This window comes from Erinaceus europaeus, chromosome 15 (assembly GCF_950295315.1).
Source record: "Erinaceus europaeus chromosome 15, mEriEur2.1, whole genome shotgun sequence".
Taxonomy (NCBI): domain Eukaryota; kingdom Metazoa; phylum Chordata; class Mammalia; order Eulipotyphla; family Erinaceidae; genus Erinaceus; species Erinaceus europaeus.
The window spans coordinates 71060079-71083156 of record NC_080176.1 but is presented as its reverse complement, the minus strand read 5'-3'; the positions used below and the strand labels follow the sequence as shown (position 1 = coordinate 71083156).

At 38.6% G+C, this 23078-nt stretch overlaps 1 protein-coding gene and 1 long non-coding RNA gene across 16 annotated transcripts in view; one reads left to right on the top strand and one right to left on the bottom strand.

The window, feature by feature from the left end:
* TCF4 (transcription factor 4) overlaps positions 1 to 23078 on the bottom strand; it is a 394278-nt gene that overhangs the window by 138378 nt on the left and 232822 nt on the right. For 10 of the 15 annotated variants that reach the window (XM_060173921.1, XM_060173925.1, XM_007519220.3 and 7 more), the window contains 2 exons: positions 2314 to 2443; positions 1809 to 1858 (listed from right to left, as the gene is read on the bottom strand). In XM_060173921.1, coding sequence (XP_060029904.1) covers positions 1809 to 1858; positions 2314 to 2443 — 180 coding nt within the window. The remainder of the gene's footprint in view (positions 1 to 1808; positions 1859 to 2313; positions 2444 to 23078) is intronic. The other 5 variants (XM_060173922.1, XM_060173924.1, XM_060173918.1 and 2 more) reach the window with 1 other exon arrangement.
* LOC132533024 (uncharacterized) lies at positions 10187 to 10506 on the top strand. Its single transcript, XR_009544907.1, has 2 exons — positions 10187 to 10292; positions 10334 to 10506. It is a non-coding gene; the product is annotated as an uncharacterized LOC132533024 (long non-coding RNA).

The following is a 23078-nucleotide window of genomic DNA, read 5'->3' as shown; positions in this document are numbered from 1 at the left end:
GCCACTAAATCAAATCCAAGATAAAAAGAAAGTTACCATAAGTAGATGACTAAATCCTTAAATTGTCTAAACTGTGATCTTAATCTTATTACTTAAAAAAAAAAGTTGAGGATAAATTTTCATTTGCAATTTGTCCAAAAAACTAGATCCATTCACCATTAAAACATCTAAAAAAATCAAGATATATTCCCTAAGAGTAAATTCTAAGCTGATCATCAAACACCAAAAATTATATAATATTAAGTATATTTTTAATTTTAGTCTTAATGAGCATTAAAGACCGCTATATTTCTGAATACATGATAACATACCAATCAACAACTGTATAACTTACTGCATTTAGTGTTGTTTGTACTAGGCTTAGGAATGCTAGAAATGTAAACATCTGTAAGGAGTTTATTATCTAAAGTTTCAGAAAAGCTAAAGTTTCATTTATAATGAATCTATTGCAAAATTAAAGTTTAAGATATGTTTATAACTCAGGGGATATTAGTGAATTGCAATACAACCTAAAATTTCAAAGAAAAGTCTATGTGGTCCATTTCAAATTAATTTAACTGATGGTCTAGACTGACTATTATATATACCACTGACAGTCTTATTTACACAATAGTTTTGTATACTTATGGATAACTTTGCAATGCTTCTGCAACATCACGAAGTCTATCACAATCAATATATATATATATATATATATATATATTCTTTTTTTCCTGGCAAGACTTATTCTGGCATATCTAGTAATTTTTTTGGATGAGCTGAACTGAAGTCAAGTCAAATACCCAGATATTTTGGGATAATATAGTCTTAAAGCATTGCAAAACCCAGTATTCTTTTAATTTGTTAAAAAAAAATAAAATGAAAATAAAAACAGAGGTGATGGATACATTTTTAGAAATCTAAGGATAATCTTTTTTTAAGTACAAGAACTTATAATAAAGTTACCAGGGTCTTTCGAAATACTACTAATACCCTGCGGACAACAGAATTAAATCAAAGCTAGATGAAAACAGAATGAAGGAAGGCAAAAAAAAGGAAAGAACTCATATTTTTACTGTACATAATGAGAGAATTGCAAGAAATGGGACAGTTCTAAACATGATGCAAAAAAAAATCATGTAGGAAGTAAAAAATGTGAAAAAAAATCCACAAGAATTCAAAATCAAATATGCATTTAGCTGTCATCATAACCAACTTTTGCTGCTGGGAAGTGGTGCTTCCTAAGCAAATCCTGCATACAGCTCCAGCTATTAACAAGACCCAGAATGCTTTTGGGTACAGCTGGATTCTGTGATTTGTCACCTGGTATTCCAGACACAAATGGTTACTGACGCAGTTACCTTTGCTGTCTTTATTCAGTAACCTCTCTAGAAAATAGAGACATTCTCCCAGCACTCTGAGCTGAAACCCATGTAAATTTTCCCCTAAATCCTCTCCACAAATCTCCTTTCGCATGCAAATCCATAAATCATCATAATACTGACAAAGAATTTAACCAACACATGAAACTAATACTCATTCTCTTGAAAGCCCAGTACAGGTAAAAACTCCCTGAACTTCAGGAACCTTTTCAAGGCTCTTTTCAGAGCTTAATCTGCTGAGTATGAAAACAAGCCCCCAGTCTTCCAGGATGCACAATTAATCACTCCAACATGGGTCAGGTGTCTGGACGTGTAGGTCCTTTCTGCCCCATCCACATTCTAGATAAACACGTTGCTCTGGTGCTTAGAACCTCATTTACTGCTATCTTTTTCCCACCAACACAAACAGAATAAACAACACATAAAGCAGAAACATGAGGTACTTACTGAAGATGGCAAACCTGGAGGAACTTTGCGAACTTTCTTTGTCTGAACCTCTGAAAGAAAAAGAAGAGCCTGTAAGCTTCCGCACATCTCATTCCCTGACTGAAATAAATTCAGTCAGGTAGCCTTTCAGATTACACCAGATTTTGAGTTGGACCAGATTTTAGCACTCATTGTTACCTTTATTCTGACAGAAATCGAATTCAGACTTGTTCACAAAAATGAAGACACAACTTTTTGATTTTTTTTTTTTTAGGTTCCTTATATGGACAGCCAAAAGAAAACCAGAAATATCTATACACTAGTTCTCCTGCTACTGTCAGTTTTTAATATATACTGCCAGCCTACTCTGGAGCAGGCTGGGGGGCATAAGTCTGACAACGGAACACAATTTTACATTTTGTAGGGTTGTGGGATAGATTGAGGATAGTAAGAGGATGGCATTAAGAAAAAAAGGAAAAAGGAGGACCCAATAATCATCTGGCATCAAAACAGAGAAATACCTTACCCATGGCACTACTGTGAAGAGGCCTTCTCCGGGGGTTATTGCTAGAATACTGATAATACTGGGAACCAGGTTTGGTGGGTGAAAGGGTTCCTGGGTTGCCCATATCCATGTCACCTCCAAGGAGACTCTGCTAAAAGGTTAAAAAGGGAGAACAAACATATCAGGTTAATTTTTTTACATTAGCCACCCCCCAACTGATTGTCAGTACTTAAACTAACAGCTATAAAGGAAACAGCATCTGCTAAGCTGCAACAATTAAAACACAACAAAACAAAGCGCAAAAGAAAAGCAATCTAAGGAGTAATTAGGAAGTTTGTAAGTTTTTAACTCTTCACTTTTGAGAAGTAGGTAGGAAGGTAGTGACTCCCTTGGAGGAGTGTTTTTAGTATTTTAAGAGGATTAACATTTTGTTGTTGTAAGGAAAGGGTATTCACTTACTACTAGTTGGTACTTTCCTTATCTGAACACAGCCTCCAGTCTGAGAATGATTCCTGCCTGGCCTTAGCAAGAACTCAGACGAATTTTGATTTTCCGAATGTACACAATTTACCCAAGCTGCTCACAGTGGGGGTGAATACTGAGGCTCAAGTTTACTGAGAACCCTGCCTCTCTATACCAACACATCATCCTCCATGAATTGACACAGCACCCACATAAGAGAGAATGCCAACCAAGACTGTAGCAAACCCGAAATCCTCACACTGATTTCCCAAATCACAGGAACAGTAGGCATGCTAATAGCAACACACTGAAGAACTTTAGAATGCCTTCTTCAGGACTATCAGAAGTTAAACCACATCCCCACCAATTAAACATTTACCTGAACATTGAAAGACTCACAAATATCATTAGCTGATCAAAGTGTGACAAACTGCTAAACTTTTGAAAATGATGACATACGACTATAATAACATCACATTTTCTAAAAAGTACGTAGGAACTTACCCATAATATATAAATCGCCTGATTATACTCTGCATAAAATACATTGTTCTTTTAATTATTCTGATGTACAAGAAAACAAGTGTAGTAGATACTACCATTTATATAAAGACCAAACTTAATATTTAATAAAGAATTTTTAAAATTAAGTACTAAAAAATCTAACTTTATCGTTACTTGTAATCAACTTTTACTGACTGAACTAATTACTGTCCTTGATAAAGTACAGAATGTGTTTTCCCTAATCTAAATTCTAATCACCATGTCACTCACAACAGACTTAGGGATGCTTCACTAACACACTATTCACATGCAAAATACTCTAAATAGGCCAATTATGACTCTGCCCCTGTTCCCTGGTTAACCCGCTGAGAACTGAAAAATTTCACAAGGCAGTCACAAACTAAAACAAAGGGTCCTTGTTTTAAATTAAGACAGTCTTTTGGATTCCTAAATAGCTCAACAAAGTGGCATGTCTTCTAGTGAAAGCAGTTGGTCAAATATGACCCATAAGCTGGAAAAATCAAAAATTCAAACCTCCTCTTTCCACTGCCATATAGCTAAATATCATAAAGACAGTCTCTAGCGGGAGATTTTTGTGAGTGCTGGATGAGTAATATATAAAGGACTAATCAGTTACTGACAAGCTTGTCTTCACTGATTCCGGCTTAAGACTTTTTTCAAGGGATATATAATAAAGACTACTTTAACGCCCTAAGGATGAATTTTAGTTTGGAAGAACATCTTAATATTTGCCACATAAATACCTTATAAAAGTCAGATTACACACCAGATGAAAATGTGTCATCTACATGCCCAACTAATGCTTCTTCTAAACTTAAGAATGATATTAAGACAATATGCAACAAACTTAAATATATAGCTCTTTACAAGGGTTTTCTATGGATGCAACATCATGACTGAAACAGTATAATATAGAGGTCTTTATTCTTTCAGAAAAGGCATTCAAAATTTTTAGAGTCAGCATAAAATTTTACTATAGGCAAATCTTATGGGCAAAATCTATATGTAATTTCAAGTACAAATTTTCTTTGAAATTTCAATCAATAGAGTATGAGTTGAACCATGACCTCTTTCACCTCATTGGAAAAAGGAGTCTGCAAATGGTATTAACTTTGCATTCCATCCAACATTACTCCTGGTTTGTTCATTTTCCTTGTTCTAAAATTCTACTAAATACCCAGAAAAAAAGATAAAAGCAAATATGATAAAGTGCTTGTTTTCTAAGAGAGATTAAACACTGGCTAACTCCTGTTAGTCCTGGTGGCAACAGTTTCCACTCCCAAAGAAGTAGGTGCTTTTTAATAGGTCAACAGAAAAACAAACACACTTGCTATATAGTGTGTTTACCGGGATTCACAAAAGAGCTGTGAAAAAATATAAAATTATAAAGGGAAGCCAACTAGAGATGGCTGACCTTATTGTTAATTTAGAAGAAAACATTTCACGGGCCACTTGTAAATAAATCATGCATCCAACTCTTGCATGTACAGCCATATAAACTGCATAGTAGCACAAGAGTAAGACCATATAACATGAACATTTAGTGACTCATGTTAGTCTTTTTTTTCTTCTTCTGTTTTTAACAAAGCACATTCCTGTTTTCAGACATGTTTGTTCCTTTTTCTTTATTCCTTGGACAATAGAATCATTCTTCTAAAGCAACAAAAATAAGAATTTCCTCACACTTACAGGGGTCCTAATCACCCCTCTAGGGAAAATTAAGATAAAAATATATGTGTTCTCACTATAGAGTTTACTTGTAAAATGAACAATGTCCATTTACTATTGTTTGGGCTTTACGTCACACTTAACTCTGTAGCAATAAGAAAGATAAAACAATTTCCACAGGCTGAAAACACTGAGTTTATGTTTTGTTTTGTTTTTTAAGTGAGTGGCACTGGATTAACTCAGGCAAATTCAATACTGTGCAAAACAAATAAGGTGACTTTTTAATATTTATTAAAAATATTAAATATCTAGTATTTAATATTTTTAATAAAAAGTCACCTGCATGAATAGACATATGCCTATCTGAAGATGAATGCATGCCAAACAAAAGTTAAGTTTAAAAGTTCTAGTCTACTTCCCAAGTGGGCAGATTCATCTTTGTCATAAATAGGATTCTAAAGTTTTTAGGTTTTCGTGTTGTGCAAGCTCATGCTCTGTGGTTATGGTGGGTCTCAGGAGAAGAAAGCAGCCTGAGTCTGCCAGGAAACACTGGAAACGAGATGTGGCATCTCACAGTGCTAACCTGTAAATCTTAAACCCAGAGTTTAGCATTTTCTTTAACTGTCTGTCATGTGATGAGATGAGCCCTTCCCCATATTTACTCCTTATTAAGACAAGCACTTTGAAAACTTGAAACTCGCCAAGGAATAAAATATGCTCACTTGGGTCAAGTAAGTTTAAATTTGTCAGGGGCCACCCCCATGTTAGCTAGTTCTTCAGCTTAGACCCAGCCCCAAACATAAATAGCAAGGGAAGCATTCTGTGAGGGTATTCTTTAAATTAAATTTTTTGTTTGTGTTCGATTAGATTAAGGTCTCAGACTGTCTTTCTCAACTCTGCCCCCTTCCTTTCAGGGGGAGCCTTTTCATATCCTTGATCAACCAGTGCACTTGGCTTATGCAACCACAAATGCAAACCATGAATTAAACTTCAGTAACAGAAAAAAGGCATATATCTCAAATTAGATTTATAACTGAATGGTAATCAAAAATAGAACTAACTGCCTCGAGCTTAAATTATCAACTTTTTTCTTGTTAAACTAAAATCATCTTGCTCTGAACTATTATTTCATTTCAGTCTGCACTTTAAATGTAATGGGTGGGTGGTGCATTTCTATAAAGGAAGATTATATTTACCCTTAATTATAGATATGAGTGAGATCAGAGTACGATGAATACTGCTTTTGGACTTATAATTAATTCATCGAATAGGTGAATGACCTTGAATTTCAGGGTTGAAATCTGGGAGAGGAAAAGAAAAGTAACAGAAGGGGGGAAATCTCTGGGGAAAAGCAAACATGCCCCCTCTTTCTCAGGGCTTTCTCTGATTTTGCGTCACTCCCATTACGTTGTGATCCAATATCAGACACAACATCTTGGGGGGATGTTGTGGAACAGAGAAAAGCAGTCTCAGATGAAACCAGATTAAGCTCCTTTTCTGAACTATTGCCAAATCCTTGTGAGTCTAATTCATGTTTGGGTATTCTAGTACTCACACAGCTGCAATTCCATTCTTTCATCACAAACCTAAGTGATGTATAGTGGCTTTGTATGGCGAACTGACTCTGTAAAGCCAGGAATTTTGTAAGGCTTCACGTTAATATGGAAATAACATTATGAATCATTATGAAACTTACAAATTCAGGATATGTGTACCTAAAAGACATTGTGGTACTAAGTAAAAAATATACATTGAGAAAAATCACAAATTAGATCTGTTTAGAACAATTTTTTTAAAAAATCACCACGGAGGTCATTTTGAGATAGTAATTTTTGCACAGAACTGGTTTTCAAAGGCACTGCTGAATAAGATTCCTAACAGCCATGGGTAAGTTTTTGCAAATCCCTATTGAATAGCTGCTGCTGAATTTGCCATTTTGACCACAGAAGGGCCATTGCTGACTTACTGTAGTAGCAGGAGGGGGCAATAATTTTGCTGCTGCTGGCACTTATTCTGCAACCTAGAATACATATTGCACCAAAGGGCAATGAAGAACACAGTATTTCCACCTGCCCACTTGTGAACTTCAAAGCTCAAAAGTGAAGGTCACTCTTTGGACAGTCTTACTGCTAGTACTTGAAGGTTCACGAATACCTCTTTATAGTTTATTACGACTTCTGTTATATGTTTGGTTTTAACAAAAAGAGGATTTGGGAAACTCAGATGAGATGGCATGGCTGAGTGTCATAACAAGGACCACAGCAAATTAGCAGTCCTGCAGAGAATGCAAATTACTGAAATGAGCATTTAATACAAATTTACTAGAGAACTCTTGGTCAATGTTTGTTATTTCTCACAACCTGTCTAATCTGACAACCTCCTTCCCTGTTTTCAGTTTATAATGTTATATTGTTATCCACTGATTTTGTCATTCAAAAGGTTTCTCTGACTAAATAACTCACCTAGAAGGTTTCTTGCTTTGCTATGTGTGGGGAAACTACAATGATGTGGTTTCTTTCCCTCTCCTTCTTGTAACTCTGAAAAACTCAGTCCAGAGAGGTGAAGCCCCATCAATGACACATATATTACCTCAAAATTGTAAACAGAGATGAGGAGAATCGTCAGTGTTAAGAGGATAGGACTTTCATGCATGAACATTCAGTCTAAATCCTGGTATAACATATTGCAGTGTCTCTCTTCCTCTCATAAAAATAAATCTTTTATGAAAAAAGTTGTGAATTGTGACCATTTAGATTCTTGACTCCATTCATTTTTAGATGAAAAAGACACACTGAGGTAATGACCTTGAAAAGCTGAGAGTTATGGTGGTCTACATAAACACTGGGAATACTCTTCTGGCCTACAGCTAGGCTAGCAACAACAACAAATGGCTAACTTTCTCCAAATTTAATGAAGAAACTGGTCAATAGTCAATCTTAATAATTTAAGGTTGAGCAGTCTCATCCCTAAAACTGTCATAAGGATTACTGCAATTCAGTGGCTCATTTAATTTTGCTTATACAAGCATGAACAAACTGATACAACTATACATGACATAAAAACTAGTCAGAGGGGAGTTGGGAGGTAGTGCACAGAGTTAAGCGCAGGTGGCGCAAGGCACAAGGACCAGCATAAGGAACCCAGTTAGAGCTCCCAGCTTCCCACCTGCAGGGGAGTAGCTTCACAGGCAGTGAAGCAGGTCTGCAGGTGTCTTTCTCTCTCCCTCTCTGTCTTCCCCTCCTCTCTCCATTTCTCTCTGTCCTATCTACCAACGACTACATCAATAACTACAGCAATAAAACAATAAAGGCAAAAAAAGGGAATAAAAAAAAAACTAGTCAGAGAACCTTGGGATCCTGGTGCATGATGATGGCAAAGGACCTAGGTTGTGGGAGAGAATGTTCTGCAGAGAACTTTCATTTATAATGAAATTATAACTGCGTCTCAATGATTGTACTGTAAACCATTAATCTAATTCTCACCCCAATGATTAAAAAAGAAAAATTAAATCTCCTCCAACAAAATTAACGATTAGAAATAAAGAGATATTCTATACTTCCATGGAGGTGGGGGGGGGGGACGACTAACCAGGTAACCAACTAGGCCTACAAAAATGAGAACAGCATTATTTATACAGATTTTTATCAGTCATGTGATGTTAAATAACTCAAGTTCTTATTACTGCATTAGCCATAGATACATAACTTCAAATATATGTAATCCTGTTTCTCAAATTGAAAAGTTGTTTATTATCTAGTACTGTTTTTTTTAACCCAAGTTTTTGCTTTTTCCAAAGCATCATAAAGTGTTGTATGCTTTACATTGGGTTGTTCTAGCTCTCCCCCTGCCAAGAAAATTGGATCAGTCCTGCTAGTTTCGCGGGCCCGCTTGGCCCCGCCCCGAGGAACCCTGAGAGGGTTCCAGAGTTCCAGAGTTCGAGAGTGCTTGGTGCTGCTGCGGGATAAGAGGCAGCAGAGTTCTGTTTGGTGATTAGTTTGTCTTAGTTTATGAATCGTTGTTCCTGAATAAAGAAATACAGCTTCCCTGCCCAGCTGTATGTCTCTGGTCTTCTCTGTTACCCGCCCATGAAGCTAGCCCGGCCAGCTGGAGCCTCCGAATTTTAACAACAAATGACACCCACGTGGACCTGACCTGCGCATCTCTCAGATAAGTGAAGACAATTTGGCTACCTATGTACTATGGCCTTCTCTTCTGCTTGTGAAGAGATGTCCAAAGGCCTCTGCTCTTTCTTCACGAGACTGTTTTGCTGTTTCTGGAACATTTATCTCTGGACCACTCTGTAGTTTCCACTCGCTCGGCCGAACTCAGAATAGCCAGAAGAGTCGGGAAGAGCCAGCGGGCAAGAGGCGAGGCGCGGAGCTGCCTTTTCCACCTGGTGGAACAGCCAGCCAACCAGCTGCGCCCAGACAACCCCGCGCACCACGCCCGCAGCCCCGCAGGAGGCCGACGCCAGCACGCAGGAGCCCGATGCCACCACACAGGAGCCCGATGCCAACACGCTGGAGCCCGATGCCAACACGCAGGAACCCGAGGCCAGCCCACAGGAGCCAGCTCTCCACTGCGTGGTGCAGGGCACTGGACGCAAGATCCCTCCACACTGCTCAGCCACTGCGAGCAGGGCAGCAGATATGACAGGGCCATGGAACAGGGCAGCAGATATGACAGGGCCATGGGGCAGGGCCGCGGCGGCCTATCATGGCCGCCACCCCTGGGCACCTTGGCCCGCGCCTTCTACAAGGCTGGCCCGCCCGCCCTCGTGCTATGAATTCTGGAATGATCCTGGACCTCCCGGACCCCCGGGCTCCCTGCTGAAACTGGGCACACGAGATCTCCAGCTGCTGGTCCGGTCTGAAGGCAGACAAGCTGGAGTATGCAGAGATTTGTGCAGAGATCGCAACCTGCAATTCCTTGAAGTGAAGCTGCCCAAGAGACCACCTCTGGACAACGCACCCCCCCAACATCTAAGACAGTACATATCTAAATTTGTGTTTGAAATGACATGTCTTCGTAAGAAAAGTTTCTCTCCTTGTGCATTAATGACCATGTTTATGTGTATGTTTAAAGTTTGGTAAACAGTAACTTTAAGGCTAAATTCTTACTAGTGAAAGTTAAATGAAAAAGGTTTTCAATGTAATTCTCATAAAGATAAAATTAACTTACATTTAAAGTCTGAGGTAAAAATTAGTTAACAATCAATATATTTTAACTAAGTTGGTCTAAACAAAAGGTTAAATAGACTTGTTGATATGTAAAACTCTCCATTACCTTCTCTATTAGAAATGGTAGATCGCATAATGGCTATGCTAATTATTCTCATGCCTGAGGTTTCCTTTCCTGTGCACACCTTGGGTGTGTCTCCATCTAGAATGGGTGTAACAAAAGGTTAAAAAGACGTTGTTGATATGTAAAAGTCTCAAATTCCTTCTCTATTAGTAACGTTAGATTGTGCTGTGGTTATGCTAATAACAAGTTTTGTTTCATAGTAAGTAAATTGCAGCCAGCTGCCTTTGGGACTCTAGGCCGTTCCCCACCCCCATGCAAATGCCTGTCAAGGAAAGTACACTCCCCAGAGGCAAGAAATATATATTTTTTTAAGCTGATAAAGTTTTGCCTACAGAGGCAAAAAATGGCCGGCCCCCTCAGGCCTTCCCTTGGCAGCACACTGGTTCTTGTTACTTGCTTACATGTTTCTCCATGTTTGTGCCAGTTTCTTTTTTTAAAAATGCCTGTATGATATAGGTTTCTGTTCACCCCACACCCTTGATTCTGTAGTCATTTAGTTAAAAAGAAAAGGGGGAATTGTTGTATGCTTTACATTGGGTTGTTCTAGCTCTCCCCTGCCAAGAAAATTGGATCAGTCCTGCTAGTTTCGCGGGCCCGCTTGGCCCCACCCCGAGGAACCCCGAGAGGGTTCCAGAGTTCCAGAGTTCGAGAGTGCTTGGTGCTGCCGCGGGGTAAGAGGCAGCAGAGTTCTGTTTGGTGATTAGTTTGTCTTAGTTTATGAATCGTTGTTCCTGAATAAAGAAATACAGCTTCCCTGCCCAGCCGTATGTCTCTGGTCATCTCTGTTACCTGCCCATGAAGCTAGCCCGGCCAGCTGGAGCCTCCGAATTTTAACAACAATAAAGTATAAATTAACTTCAAGTTTTGGTTGGGAATTGGCATAACTCCCCCCAAATTCAACCAATGTTAAACAAAATTATTTAGTTTAGCAGAGATTATATTTCACCAGGCATTCAACAATGCAACAGCACCTCTATTTTAAAAGTTATAATGTGGGAGTCAGGCTGTAGCGCAGCTGGTTAAGCACAGGTGGCACAAAGCACAAGGACAGGAGTAAGTATACTGGTTCAAGCCCCCGGCTCCCCACGTGCAGAGGCGTCGCTTCAAAGGCAGTAAAACAGGCCTGCAGGTGTCTATCTTTTTTAAATTTATTTTTATTTATAAAAAGGAAATACTGACAAAACAATAGGATAAGAGGGGTACAACTTCACACAATTCCCACTACCAGAACTCTGTATCTCATCCCCTCCCCTGACAGCTTTCCTATTCTTTAACCCTCAGGGAGTATGGACCCAATGGCATTGTGGGATGCAGAAGGTGGAAGGTCTGGCTTCTGTAATTGCTGCCCTGCTCAACATGGGCATTGACAGGTCGATCCATACTCCCAGCCTGTCTCTCTCTCTTTCCCTAGTGGGAAAGGGCTCCGGGAAGCGGAGCTCCAGGACACACTGGTGGGGTTGTTTGTCCAGGGAAGTCTGGTTGGCATCATGCTAGCATCTAGAACCTGGTGGTTGACAAGAGAGTTATCATACAAAGCTAAACAAATTGTTGACCAATAATGGACCTAAGAGCTGGAATAGTGCAGATGAAGAGTTGGGGGGGGGGGTCCTCCATTTTGTAGATGGCTAGTAGGCATATTTTAGTTAAATTCCAAAGGGCCTGTGGCTACACTAGTTTTTTTTTTTTTTGCCCCTGAGCCTGAAATCTGATATCCCGTGGATCCAAGTTATTGTCTGGGGAGATCATGTCATGACTTAAAAAAGGACCAGAAAGCTGGGTCAGGGAAAAGAGTAGCTCCCTAATATGGGAAAGGGGTATAAATATTGTTGACTATAAGCCCCATCAATTTGATGTGATCTGGGGCCTATAATTAGCTTAGGAGCCTATGTGACCTATGCATCCCTGTAGATCTGAGCTCACATTCTGTGGTCATCAGTAGGAATATTCCAATCTGCCCCAATATCGACCCATCTTCATCAGGTGTAACACAGACTATGTTGTCCAGCCTCCCTTCGGAGGATGGAACATTCTCTACCATTGTTGATCCAAGTTGAGGGCAAGGTCCTATGGGGCCCACAAAGGGGTCTATTGTGTTGTTCCTGATAGAAATGACTGGTAACAATGGAGAGAGGGATTTATTCGAGGTCTAGGCCCATCATGTCTGTTTGAGAATCTCAGGACTCCCTGACTAGGGCCCCCGCTGATGGGGTGACCTGATAGTGACTAAAGAGTCATCGTTAAAGTATGCCAGTCTCTTGCCCTTATTCATCTTTTGCAGTCCTTACTTTGATAAGGTTGACTTTGGAGTGAGTGAGAGAACTGTAATAGGAAGTAGGTAAGGAGGGTATCTAAGTCTAAGTAGACGCTATTTCCTTATGAACTTGATACTGACTCACTACAGACTATTGTGCATTTTTGCTTTCAGGTATATATTTTGCCCTAATTTATGGATACATGTGAACATATGCTCTATCTTACAGGACATGGTCTATATCTAGGTTTTTGGGACTTTGTTTTCCTGCTGTCTTTTGGCAATTGGGTCAACTCTGAAAATTCACTTTGTTAAGATTTGCTGTATTATACACACCATCACCATATTTTATGTCCTTTGACATTATTTGTATATAGCTGTGCCACCGGTTGCTGCTGTTCTCCCTGGACTAAGCTTTTAAGAGAGTCAACATATCAAAGACTCAGCCTATATATTAAAAAGACTCAGTCTGTGCTTTAAAAAGTTTGAGACATTCAATCAGTTTTTCCCCTCTCATATTACTTAAATAGTGATTTATATGACTACAAATTAATGGGAGTGTACATAAACATGCAGGTGTCTTTCTCTCCCCCTCTCTGTCTTCTCCTCTCTTCATTTCTCTCTGTCCTATCTAACAATGACATCAATAACAACACTAATAACTACTACAACAATATAAAACAAGGGCAACAAAAGGGGAAATAAATATTTTAAAATATTTTTAAAGTTATAATGTGATGCAAAGGTTGACAATGTAACTATTACTTAATCTATAACAGTAATTGTCAATACTCATGCACTTTGGTCTGGAAATTACAACTGTTCATAAAATTTACTCAATCACCAATCTGACTCCTCTCTAATAAAAAATGCATTATTTATTGTGCATATTTATTTATGCAATAAAGTGAAGAGGTCTGGTTGTGATTTATAAAAACCCATGCTGATGGCGGGTGGGCAGTAGCGCAGTAGGTTAAGTGCACATGGTGTGAAGCACAAAAACCAGCATAAGAATCCGGGTTCGAGCTCTCTACCTGCAGGGGAATCGCTTCACAAGGAGTGAAGCAGGTCTGCAGGTTTCTATCTTTCTCTCCCCCTCTGTCTTCCCCTCCTCTCTCCGTTTCTCTCTGTCCTATCCAACAACAATGACATTAAGAATGATAACCACAACAATGATAAAACAAGGGCAACAAAAGAGAAAACAAAATAGCTTCCAGGAGCAGGGGATTCGTAGTGCAGGCACCAAGCACCACCAATAACCCAGGAGGAAAAAACAAAAACAAAAACACACACACATGCTGGTCCATACTCCCAGAGGGATAAAGAACAGGGAAGCATGGGGAATGGAACTCTGTTAGTGGAAACTGTATAAAATAGTACCTCTGTTATCTTACAAACTGGTTAATCAGTATTAAATCACTAATAAAAAATACCCCATGTTGGAATACCAGGTAACCTATTACGAATTTTTTTAAATGACTACATGTGTTAATGAGAAGGCAGAATTTTAGAAGAAAAAAGGATGATCATAATAAAAATCAATTTTTTGACTTGGAGAAATTTATATAAATAATACAGAATATGAGGTAACTATTTTACTTGAAATTTATGCTCATTCCCAGTTAAATTTATTTCGCATATAATTTAACAAGCACATTATAATCTTATTTGCCTTAAATTGTTTCTCTTCAGTAATTTTGACTTAAAGCAAAAATAGAATGATTTGAATAAAGCCTGTTAACATACAAGAAAATTAGCATCACTTCTCCTATAAATATAAGCATGTGGCTATAATAAATGTGCTGAAAAGTATATTTGGTCAGGTTGCTATTTTAGTAAAATAATCAATAAACTGTCAAATGCCAGTCTTCTTCACATCACATTGGAAAAGTTCCACTTCAAGGATACCCTAAATATCTTCCCTTCTGAGCAATAAGCTCTGAAAAACATTTTTTATGTAGAGATGGGCTTCCTGGAGGGCCAAGATTCTGTGTTCAGCCTGCTTAGCAAGCACTTCATATAGATACTCAATTAAAGTCTAATGCCAAGTCTTTGAGACATTTCATTAAAGTATCCTAAATGGTAGCGTAACTTAAATATAAGGTAAGAAGTCTATCCTGTGACACGAAGGCAGTAAAGTTAACAGTAGAAGCAGTAAATGTACAGTAACATATTCAAGTCTTCCTTCTTTAAGCAGGTCTGCTTTCAATGTGCGAAGTAGTTTATCCCCCCAAATACCCTTTTTAGAATATATGGCTCCCCAAGAATATGTAGCATAAAGGTCACACTGGTTTATATGCTAGTCAACAAAAGAGATGGCTTGTTCAGGCCTTAACTCTGCATTTTGCTTAGCACAGATTTGCCATGGTAAATGCTCTTTAAATTCTTAAGTGCACAAAAAAGAACTACTCCTATCTATCAAGTTGCATACTTAAATATGGCAGTTATTTTTTTTAGCGTAAGTTGATTCCATTAGTCATTCTAACTGTTGTTAATACTAGTAATAGTAATAGCAGTTGTAGCAATAGTGGTAATAGGAAGAAGAGGGGAGTGGAGGAAGAGGAAGAATGTGTATGTCTCAGTAGTGGAAGGGTGATATGATTTGTGGTGGCAGCAGCTATTGTAATGGAGTTGTTTCTTTGCCTGCAGAGTTGGAGATCCTTTTCTAAGTAACAACACAGGTGATATGACCTCCTCCCACTGTGCGCATGAAGGCATGCGAAGTGGAACTGTGGCCTGGTTAACACCATGTGATGGGCAAGTAGCAGAGCCAGAATACGGACTCAGGCTTCACTTGAAAGTCTGTGACTGCCCCTCTACAAATTCTCCAGATGTTCTTGGTGTTTCTTGCTGTCACTCTACCCAGTAATAGGAGTTAATCAGTTTTTAAATGGACAGGAGAGGAGCTTCTCATTCAAGAGAGTAGGGCAGACTATCGGAACCAGATCTGGGTATGAAACCCACTTAGTTTATGGAATATCAGAACAATCTGTCTAATCTTGTTAGGCTTCTGCCTCCTTGTCAGGGAAATGCTGACACAAAATACCTACCCACTATGAGGATTAAATTAGATAATATGAAGTGCTTAGTAATGTTCCTGGTACTTGTTGAGACTTCATTAAATGACAGTATTATTACATACAGTACATATATATATATATATATATATATATATGTACACACACATATTTCTTACTGCATAACATTACATGTACTATTAAGTTCATGCAAGTTAAGTTCATGTATTGTTAAGCTTAACCTGCCCCCTACTCCTCTGACACGGCTTCAGCTTTTTTCACAGCCTCTTATCATTCATCTCTACGCTAGAATTCATAGCATGGTGAACTATCTCCTCTACTATAGTTAGATTCTTCTTTGTTTCTTTTTGTTCCTCTGCCCCAGTCTTTTCGTTTTTATTCTTTGTATTTTACTCCTTTTCCATTTCAGTGCTCTTCGTCCTAAATTTTTCTTTCCAGTTTAACTGAGAAAGTTCACCTGTTGCTGCAGTTATCATAATGCATGTCAATAGGCATTTAGCACCTAACATCTTTGATCCTGATATCTAGTCTGCTCCCAATAAATGTGAACTGCACTAATTAAAACTACTGAGTGTGCTCGAACAATTCTAAGTCAACATATTCTATGAGACATGAAATACCAACAGCTGAACATTTAGTCTCTCCTCAGCTTTCACCCCGTGCCTCTAGAGGTTTATAAAAACAGTTCATTGTGAATGCTTCATAGGGAAAATAGAAGAACAACAGCAAAACCAAAACTGATCCTTAATATGCAAATGGATCAATCCATTTTTTTCCATAAAATTTTCTGCTACTTCCTAATTACTCTGAGGCCTTTAAATTATATTTGGGGGGCATGGGAGATAGGTGGTAGCGCACATAGTGCGAAGCACAAGGACCAGCTCAAGAATCCCAGTTCGAGCCTCCAGCTCCCCACCTGCAGGGGGGTTGTTTGGCAAGCAGTGAAGTAGGTCTGCAGGTGAATTTTTCTCTCCCCATTTCCCCCCCTCTCAATTTCTCTCTGTCCTATCCAACAACAACAACAGTAGCAGTAATGACAACAGCAATAAAAGCAACAATGGGAAAAAGATGGCAACCAGGAGCAGTGGACTTGTAGTGCAGGCACCAAACCCCAGTGACAACCCTAGCAATAACCCTGGAAGCAAAAGAGAGAGAGAAAGAAAAAATATATAGAATCAGATTTTTGTAAGGTCTATGATGATATTAATGGTATAAGGTAAGACATATATTTGTCTCTATATATTTGTTTTTATCGATGACTGTTTTGGTTGGAAAAATGCAGGGAGTTTGCTCACCACGTTGCATTGCCCCACATTTATCCCGTGAAGTCAGGCTTTTCCTTACCCTGAACCATACTGCCGCTTTACCACTAAAACAGTAAGCTACCTTCTTCAGAAGCTCCATTCAGAGGTCACTTATCTCAAGAAATCTTTCCTAGGTAAACTAAATAGTTCCTACTTTTCCAGTTGACTCAATATTCAGACATAATTTTATAAGCTGCCCCCACTTCATCTGGTCCCCCCATAACTGTTAGTTTGCGGCTGGGAAATATTTTAGCGATTAACTGTATGCCAGAAAGTGAGGGGGGGAGGGGAGAGGGAGAGAGAGTGGGAGGGAAGGAGGGGAGGAGGGAGGGAGGGAGGGAAGGAGAGAGAGAGAGAGAGAGAGAGAGAGAGAGAGAGAGATTGACAGAGAAAAGCAGTGATCTAACAAGAATGTGGAGCACAAAATGGGAGGTGTCATAGTCCTGGTTCTGGTTTTCATTTTTTTTCCTTTCCTTCTCCCTAACTCTCTCACAGTGAGAAAACACAAACAAAAAAAGCCCAGAACAGTAAAATCACACCTATGAGGTCCTAGCTCCTAAAATGAAGAGAGTGAAGGAGGGAGGGAGGGAAGGAAGGAAGGAAGGAAGGTAGGAAGGAAGAAAGGGAGGGAGGGAGAGAAGAAGGAAAGAAGGGAGCGAGGAATAACATGAGCCATTCTTTTTTGAAAAAAATAAATTTGCAATTTTGGAAATAAATATACAAAAGCATTATAGTAAGATAACTTTTTATCTGCCAATGAAGAGCTCAATTTCATATATAATTAATGAGAATGCAAACTGGTATAAACTCTCTGGCAGGCAATTTAATTTTATATAGTAAAAATTTTAAAAACACATGACTTTGAAATATCAATTTCAAAATTTTGCCTCAAGGATAAAATTCAACAAGTATTGGGTTGTCAGAAAAGTCATGATACATTTTGCATAGGAAAACACAGAAAAATATGTCATGACTTTTCCAACAACCTAATATATGGACAAAGATGTTCATGACAATTTAGTGCTTTTGAGACACTAGCGAACAAGCTAGCAAAACTTTGCAAAATAAATACAATATCATGTGGTTAGTTTATATTTAATGAAAAATAGTTTCTTAAAAGTTAGACTGATAGGTTATCTAATTAAGTAAAAAGCCACTACAAGTCTAATTATTCTCCACAATTCCTCCATGACTCCTTAGTCAAATCTAGACGTGTATCAGAATAGTTCTTGTTGTGGCAAAATTTGTTGCTTATACTTATTACAAAAGACAAACTTGGCTAACTCCATAGAGTTCTGCATGATTATTTTAAATGGTAGGGGGAAAAAATGACAATTATGTTGTTTCAGAAGTAGTTCTCGAACTTTGCTAATAGCAACTAATAAAAACTGGATTATATTTGCACATGCATAGTTCAAATGGACATTGGCACTGGGGGGTTATCAGATATTTGGGCACTTTGTATATAAAATACAAAAAAATATCTTTTTCAAGTTAGTATAGTGGAGAGATCAGTTGACTGAGTTTCAAAATTTGAAAGCACAAAATGTTTTCCTGTAGTTGTGCATATGTTGACTGTAGTACTATTTATAATTTACTACAGCTCATCAAAAAAGTACATAGAAGAGGACTGGAGTTAGCAAATATGTAGACTCTTCTATTTTTGCTGTAGATTCCTTATTGTGTTTCACTAAAAAAATTCCCTTTAAAAGCAATGAATGAAAACCCACACTGCTGTGGAGGACAAACAAATTTGGACAATAATTCTCACACAAAACAGGCAGAGCACAGTGATAACGCTGTTTTCCAGTCCACCCTCAATCAGCTTCCAGGGAACAGCAGACTTTGGAAAAAGCCTATCAGAGACAGGTATAAGGCCTAAGCAGTTTTTAAACAGAGGGTGCTATTTCTAAAACTGTTAAAAAGAAAACAAAAACGATTTATTTAGTTAGGTACTTAGACCTACTTTATTCTGTAAGTCTAAGTTTTATGTGTCCTGAAAGAAACATATTCGTTTATCAATGAATGATGGGCTTCAAATCTGTTAACAGTGATTCTTAATTTGGAGTGTTTTTCCAACCAAGATTTATTTTGTCTTTACTTCTGTTACTCTAAAAGTTCAGAGAGGTTTTGGTACCTCAGAAAAAAGCCTGACCTATAAAGACCTGTTCATGTCCACTAGCTATGGCTACTTAAATGTTTGCTATAGAAATCACCATCCAGAGCCCCAGTGGCGCAACTGGTTAGCACACGGTACTTATGTAGCAATCATCATCCATCTCATTACTGGCTGCTGCAACAGACTCAACGGAGGGTACACTGCACCTGCTACAGGCACCATATTAACTCCCTGATATCAAAGAATTCCTAAATGTTGAAACATCTGGCTCCTAGATTCTGATTAAGGGATTATGGCCTATGAGATTCACTTTTGCATACTATGTTTAAGGCATGCTTTGGAAGGAAATTTACTCCAATAATTAATCTCAATAATTTGTGAGGACACACACTATCAACACCTAAAGCTATTTAATGAAAAAGTGGCTTTCAATTCCCTTGGGATATTCATAACTAGCCTGGTCAGTTGAGTCAGGTATGTCTGAACACATCCAGCATATCCATAATTAGAGGTTCTCATACAAGGAGACAGTAGAGACCTTAGCTTAGTGTTTATTTGTTTGCCCTAGAGAATATTTTCATAGTCAGTACTAAATTAACTCAAATTTCTGACTTTTTTCTTTGAAAACTATTTAACTGGAAGAGAAATTCTCACTGCTGTTTGAAAGCAGTTCTGTGTGTCCAAAATAATAAATAGTTCAAGCACCTATATTTCACTCATGAATGAAGAGCTAGTTCCCTCAGGACAAAATGTTGTCTTTGCTATGAAGTGGGTGCTCTACATTCAAAGCCATCCTCTCTAGAGCCTTTTTATTTTTATTGTTGTAGTTATTATTGTTGTTGTTATTGATGTGATCATTGTTGGATAGGACAGAGAGAAATGGAGAGAGGATGGAGAAGACAGAGGGGGAGAGAAAGATAGACATCTGCAGACCTGCTTTACCGCCTGTGAAGTGACTCCCCTGCAGGTGGGGAGCCAGGAGCTCAAACCAGGATCCTTATGTCAGTCCTTGTGCTTTGTGCCACCTGCACTTAACCCACTGTGCTACCGCCCGACTCCCTCTAAAGCCTTTTTACAGGCACTTATAAAATGTAAGACAGAGAAGTTCTGGTAGGGGGTGGATACAAGCGTATATAGCTATAGTTATTTTAATTCTTCATTTATTGGATTAAGACAGCCAGAATTCAAGAGGGAAGGGAGTTATAGAGAGGGAGAGAGACAGACACCTGCAGCACTGCTTCACCACCTGCGAAGCTTTCCCTCTGCAGGTGGGGACTGGGAGCTTGAGCCTGGGTCCTTGTGCATTGTAACCTGCGTGCTCAACCACCCAACCCCACTATAGTTATTTTTATACACATATATTAATTTATTTGAACACTGTCTGCATTTAAATACCCAAAACCTATCAAACGCTGTCCCATCTTTTACCAACACAGACAACAAACAGCTCTTGTAACTTGTATTCCTTTTTAGAACTGGCCAATGCTAAGTTGAGGAAATTATCAAGAACATCTTTACAGTGAAACCACTATCAAGATCCTATCATTTGGGGTCATCTTCAACAATGTAACTAGGAGTACAAAAGATATCTTTAGAGAATATATACAAGAGGGGCCAGGGGGTGGCATACCTGGTTATGCACTCATATTACAGTGTGCAAGGTTGCAGGTTCAAACCACCTGTGTGTGTGTGGGGGGGGGGGTAGCTTCATGAGTGGTGGAGCAGGGCTGCAGGTGTCTCTCTCTCTCTCTTGTCTCAATTCCTCTCTGTCTCTATCTATTCTCCAGAAGAGAGAATGCATAATAGGAGAAATAGCAAAGATAAGCAAAGGAAACAAATTATAGAGGACCAAACTCCAAAGAAGATTTAATAAGGAGGAGATACTTGATGAAATTAATTTGTTTTGAGCATATTATATCTTTTAAAGAAACAATCACCAATAGATATTAAATCAGTAGGTGGTGAATGATGGGGGTCTTTAAACAGGAGCAAGCTGGCAGAATATTGATTCACAGATCAATCTAAGCAGTATAAATGACTGGGTATTTACCTATTACTTGATGTGAAGCAAAGTAATCTGTACAAGATTATCATCCACGAACAAAAATGAAAATCTATTGCTTATGAAGTCTTTACAACAACAAAGTTGATTTTTTTTTTTAAACCAGAGAACTGATCAGCTCTGGCTTATGGTGGTGTGGGACCTGGCACCTTGGAGTCTCAGGCATGAGAGTCTCTTTGCATAACTTTTATGCTATCTACTCCCACCCACCAACTATGGTTTGATAAAGAATATGGAGAATAGAATAACATGCTAAATGACATCACAAGGACGAAATGGATCAAATCCAGATTAAAAGAGATAGGGATAAGAACATTTACAGATGTTTAAATACTTAAGAGACAAGATAATCAAGTGCAACTACTGGACCTTGTTTGGATTCCATCTCAAACACACTAATTGTAAAAAAAAAAAACAAAAAAAAACCACACACTTGGAAGACAATTGGGGGAAACCTCAGTATGCCATTAAAGAATTACTGATAGTTTTGCTAGCTATAATGCAGGCATCCTGCTGGCTATAACAGGCAAAGGAGGGGTCTTATTTATTAGCGATGCTTCTGAAATATTTATAAGAGAAAATGCAAAAAGACAGAGGGGATGTTGACATCTGTTGAACCTGGATGACAAATGAACAAAACATTTAAAAAAATTTTTTCCATATCTTGTATATATTTAAAATTGTCCATAAAAAGGCTTTTAAAATTTAGTTTTTCAATAAAATAAATTTCATGTTTGTATGTTTATTTATTTACTTATTTATTTGCCTCCAGAGTTATTGCTGGGGCTCGGTGCCGCCCGCACTACAAATCCACTGCTCCTGGAGGCCATTTTTTTTCCCTTTTGTTGCCCTTGTTTTTTTGTTTTTTTTTATCATTGCTATTATTATTGCTGTTACTGCTGTCATTGTTGTTGGATAGGACAGAGAGAAATGGAGAGAGGAGGGGAAGATAGAGAAGAGGAGAGAAAGATAGACACCTACAGATCTGCCTCACTGCTTATGAAGTAACCCCCCTGCAGGTGGGGAGCTGGGGGCTTGAACAGGGTTCTTTACGCCAGTCCTTGCACTTTGCCGCCCCTAATTTCATGTTTTTAAAGTTAAAGAAGGATATTGAGAATGGGACACAGAGTGGCTTTTGAATACCAATAGAGGTTGAATGTTGCACTTGCTGCCTAAGACTAGTAATCTATCCCTTTCCTAGTAAGACTTTAAACAGCTGACATAAAGACAACGTCCAGGAGTCTGCTGGTAGCACAGCAGGTTAAGTGCACGTGGTGCAAAGTGCAAGGACTGGCATAAGGATCCCGGTTCGAGCCCCCCACTCCCCACCTGCAGTGGGGTTGCTTCGCAAGTGGTGAAGTGGGTCTGCAGGTGTTTATCTTTCTCTCCCCCTCTCTGTCTTCACCTTCTATCTCCATTTCTCTCTGTCCTATCTAATAATGATGATATCAATAACAACAACAATAATAACTACAACAGCAATGAAAAACAACAAGGGCAACAAAAGGGAAAATAAATACATATAATAAATAAATAAAAATAAAGAAAGACAACATTCAGGGAGACACTAGAGTAAAAGTCAAGGAGATGTTCAAAAAAGAAGTATAAGTCCCACCTGAGATGAAGTTCAAATGTGTGTCCCTCTGCCCCTGTCATGATGTTGTGTTCCTTCCCAGATTGGAGCTGGCAGTGACCAAGGTTCATGAACAATCAGATAGTAGCAAGTTTACACAAGACAACTTAACTCATCAACTTTCCTTGTGAAACCGTCCTGCCCTCATACCTGCACAGGTGCTTAGAGTGAAATCTAAAATATTTAAATATTCTAATTTTGGCATTAAGGTTTCCAAAAAAAAAAAAAGGTGTGTGTGTGTGGGGGGGGATAAACACCAGCAGCTGGAATTTTTTTAAGCTGACATAAATAAAAATGTATTCATTAAATGTTTATGAAAGTCAAAATTCAGTCACTAAACTGGGTTATTTGGCTACTGCTCAAACATGAACCTGTCAGTCTACAGAAGAAAAGAGCTGTGCTCTCCCCCCCCCCCCGCCT